Source organism: Cnephaeus nilssonii, assembly GCF_951640355.1.
Source record: "Cnephaeus nilssonii genome assembly, chromosome: 19".
In the NCBI taxonomy this organism is placed as follows: domain Eukaryota; kingdom Metazoa; phylum Chordata; class Mammalia; order Chiroptera; family Vespertilionidae; genus Cnephaeus; species Cnephaeus nilssonii.
Genome location: NC_137090.1, coordinates 8,695,051 through 8,712,883, shown reverse-complemented (window position 1 = coordinate 8,712,883; position 17,833 = coordinate 8,695,051). Strand labels below are relative to the sequence as shown.

The 17,833-nt window shown below is 39.7% G+C and overlaps 1 protein-coding gene across 1 annotated transcript in view; it reads right to left on the bottom strand.

Annotated features, from left to right (window-relative positions):
• Window positions 1-17,833, bottom strand: part of IKZF3 (IKAROS family zinc finger 3) — a gene marked incomplete at both ends in the record, with an annotated part of 76,911 nt that overhangs the window by 12,486 nt on the left and 46,592 nt on the right. The window contains 3 exon segments of the mRNA XM_079798999.1: window positions 8,312-8,428; window positions 10,465-10,632; window positions 11,477-11,737. Of these exon segments, the coding sequence (XP_079655125.1) occupies window positions 8,312-8,428; window positions 10,465-10,632; window positions 11,477-11,737 (546 nt within the window).

Genomic DNA, 17,833 nt, shown 5'->3' with positions numbered 1-17,833 from the left:
ATGTAAAAACCTCTACACAATCGGGCTGCTGGCTACATTTGGTCTGAGGGTCACAGTTTGCTCACTCCTGCCCTAAGCAAACATATTGTGATACTACAAACATTTCTCTCTGTTTCATTATAAGCATTTCAGGAGGTCCTAATTAAAATGAAGGATCCATACATTTCTAATGTCTTTAAGGAAAAAGGAATTGGTTTTAGTTACATGATGAGAGTAAAAAGCAAGTGATGATTGCAGAATAGATCCATCTCCCCCGCTCTGCCACCCCCAATTATATACATAGACTTAGGAATTGTCAGTGCTTGTTCTGAAGGTGAAGAGTTTGTTGTGTGAAGAGTTTTTAATATATGGAAATAATGTCACCAATTCTATGATCTCTCAGTGCCACAAATGGACATGCCCAGAGAGAACACTGGCCCCCTATGCAGTAAATGAGACAGAGAAAGACTTCCAGGGCAAGACTATCAAGTATGGTCAGGGCAAAAGAATGAAAGCCAAATTAGAAAAAGAGAAGTCAAAGTATTAAATATTTTTTCATTTTTTTATTGGCATGTTTTTGATTTTTTAAAAAAAACACTACACCAATCATTACACAATAAGTTATAAACTCAGGATTTTAAAAAATCAGAAATAAAATGAAATCTGGCTCCAGAAATTATTAAGAAGATGATAATAATGGTCATACTTACTATACTTTGTGAGTTTCTTATAAAAAATAATTCTATGTTCTAAAGAAATAAATCCCACCCTCCAGTTTAAGCTATTAACAATACTATTTGTGTAATGAAAACAGTAAGGTCAGAGTAAGAGGCTTGCAGCTTTGGGGCTAGTGGTGAAGTATTGCAACTTTGACTGACAGCTATTGTAAACAACTGGCACTTCAGTGACAGGACACTGCTATTGAGTGAAGTGTATCAAATTCTGTCCAGCACAGGAATAAGTTTAAATGACCAAACAGGAAACTATTATATATATATTATTTCCTTTCACACAAACCACCACCAGATGTGGTAGTACCCAGATCCCCAGAGCAGAGAGATGAAAGACAAAGGCCTGGGATTTGAAATAAGTTCCTGAGGCTGTTAGAAGGAGGCTTTTTCTCAGAAGCATCAGAGAGGCAAAGTTTGTGCTTTGACTGGGAACATTCATTCTGGTTTGAGCACCTTTGAGAGGATTAAATCCAGGTAAGGCTTCCCCCACACCCTGTATTTATTATATAAAAAAATATTTAAAGTGAAATTAGAATGAAGAACAGTACTTTGGGAATTTTTAACTTTATCCCCATTTTGCCACTATTCTTAGTAGTCTCTTCAGTCACTACTCTAATGGCCCTGTCATTACCCAGAGGTATGGCGTTTAGTCCCAGGACCTTCCCCAAGCATTCTGCTGCCAGTCTAGTTTTCTCTCTTATCTCTCAATAGCCGCTGTCTACATTTTACCAAAGTCACTATCAATTACCACAGCAGTTGTCTGAGGACACATACTCAATATCCTCTATATATTTGGGAGGATGCCAAAGCGGGGATACATTGACCTAAATAATGTAATTAGGGCATGTCACTAAATGGCAACCCTCCGAGATAATATCACCTTTTTATCCCTGGTTACTCACCAAGCTTGTCTTGACAGTTATTTCTAGATAAATCTTACCCTATAAATCAGTGACCAAATGACTCACATTTAAAACACAAAATTCTGGAGGTTATGGATAGACAGATAATTTGAGGCATAGGTGGAGACTTTCCCGTTTCCATAATTCTGGTTAGATTGAAAGAAATCCTCTGAAACTAAACCAGAGGGCTTCATCCACCCACACCCTCACTCAAAATATCAACTCCATGAGTCCAACTCTCATTGTATGTGTGAATACACTCTAAAGAGTAAGTTAATCTTTATTGAGTTAACTACTTTCTAATTAGCAAGTTAGGCAAAGGCTAAACTTTCAATTGAATATGCTGCACTCTCATTTTCTTTCCCAAACTGCTAGTCTTTGCCTTGCAATTCTTGGCCAGCTGCTGTGCAATACCACTAAATGAGTGCTCTTTAAAACACAAAGAAATGCTTTGGACTTAGACAATCTTTTGTGGATTACAAAGAGTTTAGATAATACACAAAAAAGGAAGAAAAAGGAGACTATTGGCTTTTGGTCCTCTGCTTCAACTTTAGGACCCAACTGTCTATTTATACAAACAGTCTAGACTTGTTATCTTGCTGCATCATGTCTCAGAAATGTAAGTGGAGGGAAACCAGTTTGGCAAGATAGTAAGGGAACAAGATAATGGGCTTAAATGATGAAATAGGAAATCCGTTCCTGGGTGGTGTTTGGCAGTTTAATGTTGCAAGGGGTGGGTGTGGGGATATGGGATTGTGGCAAGGAACTACTTGCACACTTGGTTCATGAGAGAGCACAGGAGTAGGACTGTAATTCTGGATCAATTCCCCTTCATGTCACTTGTCTAGTATATAGTAAATACACAAATTTTCATTAGAAAAATGATTTTAAAGACATGCTGAAAAAATAATGAAATGAATATGAAGTCTTAATTACAGAATAGATTACTACTTTTATTTCTGTGCAAGTCTGAAATAGTTTGTCTGGTTTTTGTTAACTGTTCCCATAATGCCATTTCTCTCTGAAAGTGATTGCAGATTTAAGTATGTAACCTGTTGTACTTTTGTTTTTGTTCAAAACCCTTCATTAAATCTTGAAGTGTTAAACAGAGCTCAAGTAAGAGGCATGCTTCCTGCCTCCTCTATGGTGTCGGTAGCTATGGAGAGTGGAACAAAGGGGTGCTATTGTGCCATCAGAATTGTCTAACAAGAGATTGCTATCAAAGTCCAAGGCAGGTTCTAACAAAAATGTTACATAAAATTACTGCCGTTTTTAGCAAGTAGAATGAATATTACCTGTAAGATAGTATCAATTTTAAAAATATATATATTTTATTGACTTTTCACAGAGAGGAAGGGAGAGGGATAGAGAGTTAGAAACATCGATGAGAGAGAAACATTGATCAGCTGCATCCTGCACACTCCCCACTTGGGATGTGCCCGCAACCAAGGTACATGCCCTTGACGGGAATCGAACCTGGGACCCTGGAGTCTGCAGGCCGCTCTATCCACTGAGCCAAACCGGTTAGGGCAGATAGTATCAATTTTTAAAAAAATATTTTTATTGATTCAGAGATGAAAGGACAGAGAGAGATACATTAATGATGAGAATCTTTGGCTGCCTCCTGCATGCCCCCCACTGGGGATCGGGCCTGCAACCTGGGCATGTGTCCTGACCAGAATCAAACCATGATCTCCTGGTTCATAGGTGGATGCTCATGAACATCCAGCTAGGCGATAGTATCAATTTTTAAGCAAAATAATCAGTTGGGAAAATAGACTTTTAAAAAATTTTAAACTTTTTCTTTGGTCTGTTACTTGATAAGTTTATTCAGAAACTCTCATGCTTCTATTAGCACAATTGAAACAATGAAAATGAAGATAAAAGGTTTTGACTACTAGATTCTAAAATAAATATAAGTATCCAATTACTTTAAAAAATCTTTTAATTGCTAAAACTTGTCATACAAAAATATGTCCTGGTCCAAGAATGCATAATTTGTATGAAATGAGGCTAAATGAATCTCTATATAAACTGTTAGTCCCTATCTGGAATAAGGATCAAACTAATGAGAAAATGAAATCTGTGGGCTTCCCTGTTCACTCTTCTTTTATATATACTGCATTAAGACAGCAGAACTGGAATAACTTGATCATGTCACTTGTGACATCTGGTGAAGAAATGTGGACTGAACTAACAATATCACACATATCTCTATTAGACCTCTGTATTATGTCAATAAATCAAGTGCCCATTCCCTTGTTGGATTTTCTTTACAAACAGCTCTGACACAGAGCCTGACACACAGAGAATACAACAAATGCTACCTGAATAAGAGAAAATGATGAGTAAGGTCAGAAGTCCTGTTGCTCAACGCGGCGTTCTTTTGCAGACTAGACTCCAGCCCCAAGCCTTTTTATCTGCTCTGCTTCCATAAGGGTCTACTTCCTGATGGGGCAGGCTGGTGCCAAGGCTTGGCTCTCACACTAGGCACTTCAACTTACAACAAGCACTTGATGAATAAGTGCTGCATCCACAGTAGCTATGGAGCATCATCACTTTAAAAGCTAGGAATGAAGGGGTAAGGTATACCATTGGTGATACTCTTATCATCAAGCTCAGAATGGAACACTATGTCTAGACTGGGATTCCCAAATTTTAAGAAGGAAACCATATAGAAAGCAGTGGCAATCATTAAAGTATTGGCTTGTGTTGGATTAAATATTCTTTACATTTTGGACTTCAGGAAAAATCATGGGAACTATTTGAAATAGAAGAGAGAATAATATATTGACTGACATGAAGTATTTATTATACTTGATTAAACTGTGGCTTTATACACTCTGTAACCTGAAATCACCATTACAACGTATTTGTTTTATTTAAATCAAAACTTGCTGACTTAGTTAACCCTTTATTTTTTTTGCTGAGACTTAAAGTATGCTGCACGCATCCATCAAACCACCCTATGAAATGCAAATTAACCTCTGTATTTCAGCATTTCCTGAATCACCTTCTACCACTAAAGATAACTAAAATACTTCTCTTGATAATTCCTAATTTGAAATTCCTAAAAAAGATTATGGATGGGAAGTAAGGTGGTAACCTAATTTCAAAATCAATAATTTTGAGCTTATTGTTCATAGAGGGTAGGGTACTGATTTTTCCCCTATTCCGGAGAATCAAGACACATATATATACATATGTATGTGTGTTACTATATGTCTTTTGCTAATCAGATCTACCCAATAAAAGAGTAACATGCTAATTGACTGAACCTTCGCGACGCCCACCAGCCAGTCAGGAGTGAGCATGCAAATTAACCCAACAAAGATGGCGGGTTAATTTGCTTATGCAGGTGCCAAGTGGCTGGGGAAGGGCCTCTGGGAAGCATGGGAAGGCAGAAAGGTGGCTCCAGCCAGAGCGAAGGCGGTGCCGGCAGCCAGGGAAAGGAAGGCCCATTCTGGCACAAATCTTCGTGCATCAGGCTTCTAGTAATATATAACCTAAAAATATAGCCATATTTTCCAAAAGTAAAAAATGTAGGAAAAAACTAAACATCTATTAACTGATGAATGGATAAATAAAACATGCTAAATCCATAGAATGGAATACTATCCTATATAATAATCCTATATAATAAAAGGGTAATATGCAATAGCGGAATGATCGGTCGCTATGACATGCACTGACCACCAGGGAGCAGACACTCAATGCAGGAGCTGCCCCCTGGTAGTCAGTGCACTTCCACAGGGGGAACACCGCTCAGCCAGAAGCTGGCTCATGGCTGGCCAGCGCAGCGGTGGTGGTGGGAGCCTCTCCTGCCTCGTGGCAGCGCTAAGGATGTCTGACTAATGGCTTAGGCCCACTCCTCGTGGAGAGTGGGCCTAAGCCAGCAGGTGGACATCCCCAGAGGGCTCCTGGACTGCGAGAGGGCACAGGCCGAGCTGAGGGACCCCCACAAGTGCACAATTTTTTGTGCACTGGGCCTCTAGTTCAGCCATAAAAAGGAATGAAATGCTGACACATGCTAAACATGGATGAACCCTGAAAACATGCTCAGGGAAAGAAGCCAGACATCAAAGGTCAAATATTGTATGATTGCATTTATGTGAAATGTTCAGAATAAACAAGTCCATAGAACACAGATTAGTGGTTTCCAGGGGCTGGAGAGAGGGGAGAAGGGGAATGATTGCTAATATGGACAGGGTTTTGTTTTTTTTAAAAAATATATATTTTTATTGATTTCAGTGAGGAAGGGAGAGGGAGAGACAGAAACATCAATGATAAGAGAGGATCATTGATTGGCTGCCTCCTGCATGCCCCACACTGGGATCAAGCCTGCAACCCGTACATGTGCTTTTGACCACAATCGAACCCGGGACCCTTTAGTCCACAGGCCAACGCTCTATCCACTGAGCCAAACCAGCCAGGGCTGAGACAGAGTTTCTTTTGAGGATGATGAAAATGTTATGGAATTAGTGGTGATGGTTGTATAATTTTGTGAATATATTAAAAACTACTAAATTGTGCACTTAAAATATGAATTTTATGGTATGTTAATTATCTCTTCCGTAAGTTTAAAAAATGTTTTATTTATTGTTTTTAGAGCAAGAGAGGAAGGGGAGAAAGAAATATTCATTTGTTGTTCCACTTATTTATGCAGTCATTGGTTGTTTCTTGTATGTGCCCTGACCAGGGATTGAACCTGAAACCTTGGTTTATTGAATGACACGCTAACCAACTGAGCTGCTCAGCTAGGGCTCTTCCATAAATTAAAAAATATATATACAGCTAATCATTAAAACAATGACAGTTCTAGTGATTTTTAAGTCAGTCACTGAACTTTTGATAAATCTCTATTTCCTTACCTCTAAAATGAAGACGTAGGATTAGATGTTCTCTTTAATTTTCTAGCTTTAAATACTATGCTTTATTTGGAATATGATAGATTTTCATAAGTTGGGGATTTCTCCCAGTAAGAGCTTTGTCTATAGTATGAAATATAGAACTACAAGTGAAGATGCCTAGGTTTTGCCTGACTAACCTTAAGAATGTTGCTTAAGATGTCAAAACCCACGTTTTGGAGGGGTTTCTTTTAAAGAGAGTAAATATTTCTCTTTAGAAATAAAGAGGAAATCCAACTCCTTGATAAAGCCAAAGATGCCATCAGGATAAAAAGCAGAAGCAGTGTAAACCAACAGAATTCAGTTGGCCAGCTCCTAACACCGTAAAATAGGCTTTATCTATAACAAAAGTTTCCTCTCACTCAAAACAGGTACAGTTAAACTCATGATTTCCACTCCATTTTCCCTGAGTTTCACATTATTTCTATCATCTTTTTGTAATCTTTTTGCTTTAGTATGTTTAAACTATTCAACTGCAACTACTACTGTCAAACACCAAATCTCATGAGGATTTGTACCTAAGCAAGTACTTCAAGTGACCAAATAAAGTGCCAGACAACCCAAGTTACAGAACCAGGATGATGGTCAGTGGGATAGGACAAAGGACAGCTGCAGAGATGCAACGCAAAAAAGTTTCAGGCTGTTTCGACTGAAGAATGAAAATAAAATAAAAGCACAATTTATACATGGAAAGAATTTAGTGTTTCAACCAATCATCACGGGGCATATAATTCAAAACACTGAATAAAATATAACTAGAGAAGTATTTGATGTTGGAGCCTTGTGCAAAGAAAATCCTTGCAGTTTTAATCAACTCTGTCCTAGTCACCCTTCAGGCTGTTCTACCCTCAAGAAATTTGCTATTTCAGTTCATGGCAACTGCATTCTTCATCACATCCCACATCAATCTGTTAGGAAATCCTGTTGGTGCTACCTTTAAATATATATAAAATTAGAACACTTCTCACTGCTCCTACCACAAACCAAGACACAATTTTCTCTTTCTTGAATGATTGCAATGGCCTCCTAACCAGACTCTCCAAATGCCAATCTTGCCCCAAATACAATCTATTCTCAATAGCAAGGAGAGTGATTATTTTCAAAGGAGAAGCCCAATCATGTCACCTCTGTTCAAAACCCTCTAAAGATTTCCTATTTCACTTAGAGTAAAAGCTGAAGTTTTTACAATGGCCTACAAGGTCTGATAAGATCTGGTTTCCCATTTCCTCTCTGGCCTTCTGTCCTATTACTCCAACTACACAGGACTATTTATACTTCTTCAAACTCAAGCCCCAGGGCCTTTGCACTTGCTATTTCCTAGTTATCAGCAGGGCAGGACTCTGTCCGCATCTCTTTAAGTTTGTTAAATGTCTCCTGGTTGAAGCCTTCGCTGACTTCCCTCAGTCCCCATTTTTTCTTTTATTTCTTATTAAATCTGTTAACATTGGTTAATAACATTCTATAAATTTCGGGTGTACAACTTTATAATGAAACATCTGTATGCTCTATTGTGTACTCACCATCCTAAGCCTAGTCTCCTTCCATCACCATATATTTGATCCTCTTTACCCTCTTTGTCTTCCCCCAACCCATCATTTTTCTTGATACTACTTACCACCTCCTAATACACTGTATACATTACTTATTTACTTTGTTTATGTTCTGTCTTTCCCCATGAAAATATAAGCTCCATAAGTGCAGGATTTTTTTTTTTTTTTGTCTTTTTATTTACTATTGTATCCCACACCCAGAACAGTAGATGCTGTGTAGAATGAGTGTTGCATGAACTCACCGGTTTCACCAAGGTCACTGCTCTGAAGAAATGTACGGCAGCGCTCTTTGTGCTCCTCGAGGGAACTTCTCTGCTTGTAACTCCTTCCGCAAAACTCACATTTATAGGGTTTCTCAACTATAAGGAGAGCACAGGGGCACTCAGTGACCCTCAGGGTTACAGAACAAATGGTGTATCGGAGTTCTATGAAAACTGCTCACTAGGAATGAGACTTCTGAGGGCAGCCAGAGAATTTGGATACTTCTGCAACTGCATTACTTTTAAATTAAATAAACTGAAGTTTGGTTATGGTCTATGATGAATTATGATGTATTCTTTGAAAGGACAGTCTCCTTTCACAAATAAAAGGATTTGGATTTAATGATTATCATTGAACATAGTGGTTTGGCTCCAGATCCAGTCTTGCTTCTTTAGAGAATAATATGGGGCCTTTTTATTCAAGGAGGTTAGTGTGGTTTAAGAGAGAAATAGAAGGGATCATTTATTTTGTGATGTCCATCTGGTTGTAAGTAAAAAATGCTCTGTGTTGTGGGAGTTAGCCATTCAGCTAGAAATTGATGGCCTTAGAGCGTTGACATATTTGGATAAATTTAGCTCATCCTTGCCAAGTGGATATAAAGTTTGCTAAACTGATAAAAACTGAGCAATGAACTAAGGATAATTTTGAATAACAGAAATAAGGATGGATTGCAAAAATGACTTCATCTTAATTTCTAAGATGAAATAAAGGTTTCCTCAAAAGTTCATCCATACAATTCAGGCCATTTATCATCCCAACTCTTCCAAATGCTTTATTGCTTAAAATATATAAAAAATAACTTCAACTCTGTGCAGAGCTGGCCTTTCTGATTTGTTGATAAAATGTACCCTATAAATTTGTCAGTTTTAGAAACTGAGATTTTTATTTTATAATCCTCTTGCTCTGTTTAAAACAGAGCCTTTGGGACTTAAAGCACTAAAAGATCCGTATGGAATCCCAAATTAAAATAAATGTCAGTTTGCTAGGGCTAAAAATGTTAAGTTTCTGCATAAATTGGTGTCTTCTAAAATCTGTCTTTAAAATAACTACTACTGTTAGATCTTAGTTGAAAAAAAGCAACAGAAGAGAACTATTCTAATTTTTTGAACCAAACTCAGCCTTAATTCATTTCTTTGGACACTAAGCTGTAAACAAAACCCTTCTTTTGCTACTTATGATGTCTCACGGTGGATTTTGTTGGGGCTGATTTGATTATTCCTTGGTCTCTGAATTGTGATCATTTGAGGATTTGGGGCTGAGTTTTAGTCAAAGCAGTGTGTGGATTGACATAAAAACAAACCTTTTTTTTTTCTTCTTCAAATTAAAATGTTGTCAGATAACATCAAGAACATGAGGTCCCAAAATTGAAAAATAAGGTCAGTTTTATTTTTCTAGGAGGGAAAGTCTAAATGTTGAAAACAAATTTATCATCTTGCTTGGTTAAAATAAGAAGTGAAAAAACAAGATAGAACATTGTTTTTAATGAATTCTTATTGCTGCTCCTCTTTTAGAGATTAAAAATAATTAGGCTGATAAAGAAGAAAGCTGAGTTTAAGAAATTTAGCCCATGTACACTTAAAACTAATACAATGATATATTATGTCAATTATATTTCAATTAAAAAGAAATTTAGCCAAGACTGGCCAAAAAACTTCAAGTTTAGCCCAGAGTAGCCGAAAGTAACCACCTACTAATGATTTATACCCAGTATACAGTTTTACATAATTTACAAACTATACAACATTGGCTTGTCCAGACTTTGAATGAAAAGTGTGTGTGTGTTTTCAAGGAAAATAGTATTTTAATAAAGTTCACCATAAGAAAATACTGATGGCTCTAATTTTTTTGGCAAAAAAAAAAAAAAAGTTAAAAAGGCATTTTTATAGGGCAGGCTCTTCCTGTCTGTGTTGTTCTCTAGGGGAGCAAGGATGGTAAGGAGATGATCATCCCCATTGAGCCAGACGGAGAGCAATTAATGCCTTAATGGAAGTGTAATTAGCCCTAAAGGTCTCTGCTGTTGTAACCCTTCAACAGTAATGACAGATGAAAATCTCCATACTTAACTCTTTCTAGTTTCTGCAATGGGCACTGAGAAACATTTATTAGGTATGGAATGCTCCTTGCTCTCACTTACCAGAATGTGTTCTAAGATGACCTGTGAGTGCATCTCTTCTCTGGCATGCGTAGTTGCAGAGGTGACACTTAAAAGGTTTTTCCCCTGTGTGCAGTTTAATGTGGCGGAGGAGGTTACCTTTCTGAGTAAAAGATGCCCCACACTGATTACACTGGAATGGGCGTTCACCTTTAAAAAGGACAAAAAGGAGATTTCTGATCATTGGCAAATGGTGAAGCCTATGCACAGATTAGATGCTTATGGCAAAAGCTCACTTTTTAGACAGTCTGTTTTTATTGGGGTCAGCTTGGAGCTGTATTTCCAGGCGAACATAAGACTTCCTTATGAAAACTTCCCTCCAGAAGAGAAAAAGCACTCACCTTGCAAGGCTATTTTAGTTATCACCTTGTCTTGAATCAGAACAAAAAAAACAAAAATAAGAGTAGCTCTAGAAGAGCTTTCTAGATGTAAATTTTTACATTACTTAGCATTCCTTTAAAAATATAATCTCAATTTGAAAAAAGAGCCACAGACTAGCTACTAAGGGAGAGAAATACTTCTTTTAAAAGTATTCATAACAGATAGACTCTATTGGGCTCAATGGATCTGTTATATTTGTATATATTTCTATAGACTATTGTTTGAAGATAAATTTTTTAAAACTGGTAATAAAAACTATATCCTTTCATCTACCAAATTTGAACCCAATATATGAGATCTGCTTTCCATAAAAGTTATGCAAAAATATAAGAAAGATGCTTAAAAAGTATACCATACAATTCAATTCCTACTTATTAAATGAAGAAAATGCTCTCTACACTCATTCTGTTATTCATAGCATTTGCAATATTTGCCAAATGCATTGTGAAGCAGAAATAAAAATTACTGGGTAAATGGAAATGCAGAGAGAGAGACATACATCAGAATTATAGCAAAAATCAATGAAAGTAATCAAAAGTTGTCCCACATTCATTTCTCACATGGTTGCATTAGGACAGTTTTCAGAAGAATGGATAAAGGAGAGACTATTTACCAGTATGGCTCCGCTTATGAACCATTAAGACATTGAAGCTAATGCAGGATAATCCACACACATCACAGTTCATCTTGCCACTGGTCGGCCTGCCACTATCATATGAGACAACATGTCTCTCCAACTTAATGTTTTCAAATTCATTATACTCTCTGGAATAGCTGTAAGGAATTTCAGGCTCTTCTGCATTTCCCATGGGCTCTGGCTTCAAAACATTCTCATCCCTTTCACTATATTCATCTTTCACTTTCGTTGAATCGTCTGCAGGGAGGAAAATGCAAGAAATAAACAATGATTGCATTTGGATCTATCAAAGCAGCTCAGAGAGCAGACCCACAACTGACAAATACCAAATGAAGCTAACATAAAATTGTACATATACAAAACAAGGAAACACCATTAAGATGATCACTCATCATTGGAATTCAGAACCATAGTCAGGGAAAACACACACACACACACACACACACACACACACACACACACACACACACGACAGACCATTTTAGGCCATTCAGAAAATAGGATATAATAGATTTAGCTATGACTTCTCAAGCAACTATGAAAAAATCATTTTGAGCAACTCTTCTTTAGTACTGGGGAGAAGAAAAGTTTTCAGATCTAGTACCTTTTTTGGTGGCTTCAGTTAAAAGCCAAAATGATATGCTCTTTGGTTTCAAGAAGAAAACACTGTTTTAATTCTTCCAATGCATCCATTTTAAACCACTAAGATTGAAAGTTGAATAGTTACTACAGCTTTTCTAATTTTAAGCCATGCTTTGCCTCTTCCTTTTCCATGTAGATGAACTGCTAAAATGAGTCTTATCTATCTTGGAACTGATAAAGAGACAACATTGAAAGTAGAGGAAGCTGGCAGTACCAGTGAAATACTGTTGAGAAAGATAAAAGGAGAAGTAATTCTTTAACATAACCTTCTGAGGAGTCACTTTCATTGACATAACTAAATGGAGCTCAACCTAAGCAAGGGGAAAGGGACCCATACCAACTAAACTCAAGATCCAAGAATTGTAGGACTGGATAGGGAAGAGGGTCTGGTCTAAGTAAGTTGGCTGACCAGGTACTATCTTTAAAAGAGTTGCAACATAAGAACATAAGAAATGAACAAGGCAAAACTATGTACTGACACTAACCAAACCTAAATATTTGCCTGATGTGATAATAATAAACATTTGTAAGGGATTTTTCATATCTAAAACATGCTGCATAAATGCTTACTTTTTAAAATATTTGTACTTAGAAACTGGAAGTTATACTTCCTCATGAGGAATCATAAATCAATGGAACTTTAAGGCTGGAAGGGAATTTGGAGATTATTTAAATTCCTTGTTTTTCAGATAAGAAAATCTGGGAACAGAGATGTTCTTGGTGATTTGTTTAAGATTACAAGGCCAGTTAACAGGATTAGAATGCTGAACTTGGATTTGACCTCACACACTAGGCACATCAAGTCTAAGTAGCTCATTACTGACATATTCCATACTCCACACTCTCCCATCAATGGTGTAGATGTTAAAAACCAAAACACTCTGAAGAAAAGATATTTTAAAAAACTACATCCCTTCAAAAACACCAGTGAGTGCAGCTCCTGTTGCCACATAGGAGGAAGTAAACTGCAGCTGTGCCTGGCTTACTACCTTCAACCAAGTTTCAATTTTCACTTCTATCAAGCTTACCTTTCATCTATATTAACTGTGTTTGCTTAATAGAGCAAGACAGGGCCTAACCACCAACAGAGGAGCCATTGCTGCAACACTGTTCCACCACTTCTCACCACGGTTCATGGTTCACAACCTCTCACTCTTCGATTAAAAGAGATGTAGGACTGCAGGACAGGGCCAACATCTTTCAAATTTGCTCATCCCATGCATCTGGGTTATATATGAATTGATATCCATTTCCTAGATGGAAAGAGGTTCATTCCTTTCTTTCTCTAGACAGGTCTTGCCTGCTTTCAGATGGAATTTGTTTGCTTAAGTGGTTTTTTTTTTAAGAGAAGGATGCACCTGAGGTGTGTACTCTCCTCCCTTCCTCCATCACTCCAGCTGTGGGTGATATCCCACCAAAGCTTGAGTGCTCTTCAGTTTGCATGTAGGCGTTAAAAAGAACCTCAACGGAAAACTTCAGCTACAGAAAACAAAAAATAGCAGATAGAAAAGAGCCAGCAGAAAATAATCCTTTTAATTTGGGTTATAAATGTTAATATGAACAGACTAGCCATTCCGTGGTCAGTGACAATTAAAAACAAGATCAACATGTTGGGTCTTTCTAAAAATACAAAACGTAAGAGAATTAGTTGCTCCTTCCCTCAGGATTTTGGTTTCAATGAACTTGACTTAAAACTCAATAATACACTGACAAGGCTTAAGATAAAATCTCAATGCTTGTCCTTTGGGACTTAGCTGTAGAACAAGGAAGACAGTATTTGAGAATAAGGACCCTAAGGGAAAATGGACAGGCATTAGAGAAGTTTCTTGGACTTACTGGACCAAAAGAGTTCTCAGTATAGATGTTGGTTTGCCTTTAAGGTCTTACCAGTTATTTATTTATTTATTTAGAGAGGGGAAGGGAGAGAGAGAGAAACATCGATGTGAGAAACATGGATTGGTTGCCTCCCATATGCACTTAAACCAGGGATGGAACCCTGGTATGTGCCCTGAGCAGGAAATGAACCTGTGACCTTTCAGCGAACAGGACAATGCTCCAACCAATTGAGCCACACTGGCCAGGCTAGGGTCTTACCAGTTTTAGATTAAAAATCTGGATAGCTTCTCTGTATGGTTATAGGGGATCAACAATTCATTATGGTCTACCATGTGAAAGTAAACAGAGTCAAATATTAGAATATATTAGTATCTAAGATACAGCTGGGATTCCTGAGAGATTATTGGGCTTAGCATCCAGCCTCCAAATATAGTTCATCAAAACTATCAGAGAGACACTAGCCTGCTCTAAGGAAGAGATTCCATCCCCTGGGTAGATTTATTGGAACAGAGAAAAAGAGGGCATTCTACTTATTAGCTCTTGAAAATATTAATACACTAGTGGCCCGGGGCACAAATTTGTGCACATTGAAAGGAAATTAGAAGAAATATTTTAATATCGCTATTCACCCTTTTTCTATAATAGAAGTGTCAACCAAATTCACGATCGACAATGACAGATGGAAACACATGCTTACGATTGGTGCCAGTGAGAGCTTTATATGTATTGTGAATGCGCAAGTCAACTTAGCCTTTTATATATATAGAATAAACTTGCTTAATTCGACCTGCTTTCTGATTTACTAGCTAAACTTTTTCCAGCCCAGTGAAGCACCCCATCTTTCCTTCAGGTAATTGTCAGCAACACAGCAGTAAATATCAACACAAAGCAGATTATTATTGTAGATCACACAGGGAGAACAAAGGGTAAAATATTTAACTGTAGCAGTGTTTGACTATATTCTGTGCAGTGAGAAAACCTGAAGTCATTTTCAAGGTCCACCATTTCTTACTTCTTTTCAGTCGGGTCAAGTTTCTAAGTTTTCTAAATCTCTGTTTTCTGCCTAATTAAAAGAAAATAGGATTCCACCAAGTCTCCTATCTACCTTCTCCAGGACTTCTGTGAGGATCAAATGAGATGAGGCACGGGAAAACACTTCACAGACATCTGGTTAAAGTGTAAAATGTTTGCACCTGGCTATAAAGCAAGTCGTGTTCCTGGGCTGTAGAAACTCCAAGGAGGCTAGTTGCTAGGGAGAGGAAGCTGGGCGCTGCTACGTGACATCATTATCCAGTGCCCACAGTGACGTTTTCGAGCTGGGCTGGGCTGTGGGCCGCATTTTGCACCATGGGGTCTCGACAGAGTCGGCTGCAATTTTGTGGGCTGCCACTCCAGGGTGGTGGCGGGGCCTGTGTCCCACTTCGGGGAAGCTGAGTGTTTTGTGGGCACCAGGTCTGCAGTGCCATTTCTCTATAAATGGCCAGTGCGCATCACGGCAGCTCCTATGTTGAGCATCTGCCCTCTGGTGGTCAGTGCACGTCATAGCGACCAGATGGTTGGACACTTAGCATATTATATATATATATATATATATATATATATATATATATATATATATATATACTAGAGGCCCAGTGCACAAATTCATGCACAGGTTGGGTCCCTCTAGGTGGCCTGCAGGGATCAGGCCGAAACCCGCAGTCCAATGCTGCCTGCAGCTCCTACCTGCCGCTCCCGCTCATCCCAGCCTCACTGTGCCTACCTCGGGCTCGTGCCCAATCAGTTCTGATTGGGAGAGGCTTGCGCTGCCACAGCAGCACTAGTCAGCCATGAGCCCTGAATCTGGCGCCCTCCCAAGGGGTGTGGTCTGCAGGATCTGGCTGAAATCAGCTCTCTGACATCCCCCGAGGGTCCCAGATTTCGAGAGGTTGCAGGGCAGGCTGAGGGACCCCACCGGTGCACAATCCGGCTGGGGAAGGACCACGGGAGGGCTCCAGGGCGTGTCCGGCCCATCTCACTCAGTCCCGATCAGCCAGACCCCAGCAGCAAGCTAACCTACCAGTTGGGGCATCTGCACCCTGGTGGTCAGTGCACATCATAGCAAACAGTTGAGCAGCCTTAGCATATCATTAGCATATTATGCTTTGATTGGTTGTTTGGTTGTCCTGCTGTTCGGTCTATTTGCATATTACCCTTTTATTATATAGGATATCCTCTCTATAAAATGGTAATATGCAAATTAACCATCACTCCACTACATAAACCACGCCCACCAACCAAGCCACGCCCACCAGCCAATCAGGGCGGGTATGCAAATTAACCCCAATCCAAGATGGCTACAGCCACAGAGAGCAAGGTTTCCCAGGTAACAGAGGAAGCCAAGCTTTCCATAGCCGTTGCAGGCCTAAGCCTCCACTCAAGCTACAAAGTTTCAATTATAGAAGGTAAACAAATTCAAACAAATGGCAGCAGAATGGAGCTTGAGAGAGCAGGCCAGGGTTGCCGGTGGCAACAGGGGAAGCAAAGCTTTCCGCACACCCTGGCCGGGCCCACCCGCTTAAGGCAACAAAGTTTCAATTGTAGAAGGTGAATTAACTGCCACAGAAATGGCTGCTGGAGCCCCAGGCTTGGCTCTGCTCCAGGCTACAAAGTTTCAATTGTAGAAGGAAAATAAATTCCAGATACCAGGGCCTCCCTTTGGGTTGCCAGGGGGTGTGGCCAGCCTGCAAACCACCACAGGCCCCTCGCTCAGGCCGCCCCACACCCCAAGGGAACCCCCACCCTTATCTGTGACACCCTTCAGGGCAAACCAGCTGGCCCCCACCCGTGCACCAGGCCTCTATCCTATCTAATAAAAGAATAATATACAGATTGATCATCACTGCAACACACAATATAGCTGCCCCCATGTGGTCAAAGATCCTGCCCCCATGTGGACACAAGATGGCCACCACAAGATGGCCAGCAGGAGAGGGCAGTTGGGAGGCACCCGGCCTGCAAGGGAGGGCAGTTGCGAGGGACCAGGCTTGCAAGGGAGGGCAGTTGGAGGTGATCAACCCTGCAGGAGAGGGCAGTTAGGGGTGACCAGGCCGGCAGAGGAGGGAAGTTGGGGGCAAACAGGCTGGCAGGGGAGCAGTTAAGCATCAACCAGGCTGGCAGCGGAGTGGTTAGGGGGTGATCAGGCTGGCAGGCAGAAGCGGTTAGGGGCAATCAGGAAGGCAGGCAGGCAAGCAGTTGGGAGCCAGCAGTCGGACATCCCTCCAGGAGTCCCAGATTGGAGAGGGTACAGGCTGGGCTGAGGGACAACCCCATGCCGTGCACGAATTTCGTGCACCGGGCTTCTAGTATACACACACACACACACACACACACACACACACACACACACACACACACATATATATGTAGATGTCTAAAATGAAACTTGTCATCTTTGAACCCAAACCTGCTTCTAATGTATGGCTTCTTAAAAAATATTTTTTTTTATTGATTTCAAAGAGGAAGGGAAAGGGAAAGAGAGATAGAAACATCAATGATAAGAGAGAATCATTGATCGGCTGCCTCCTGCACGCCCCACACTGGGGATCGAGCCCACAACCTGGGCATGTGCCCTTGATCAGAATCGAACCCGGGACCCTTCAGTCTGCAGGCCAGTGCTCTATTCACTCAGCCAAACTGGTAGGGCTAATGTATGGCTTCTTTATATTTACAAATGGCATTCCTTCTTTCAGTCTCCATGCACTGAAACTGGAATTCTTTTCCTTTCAATCTTCACATCAAATCAGTCTCCAGGACCTATAGATTCTATGTCCTCAGGCTCTCTAGATGCCAAATCCTCTCTTCCATTCCATTTGC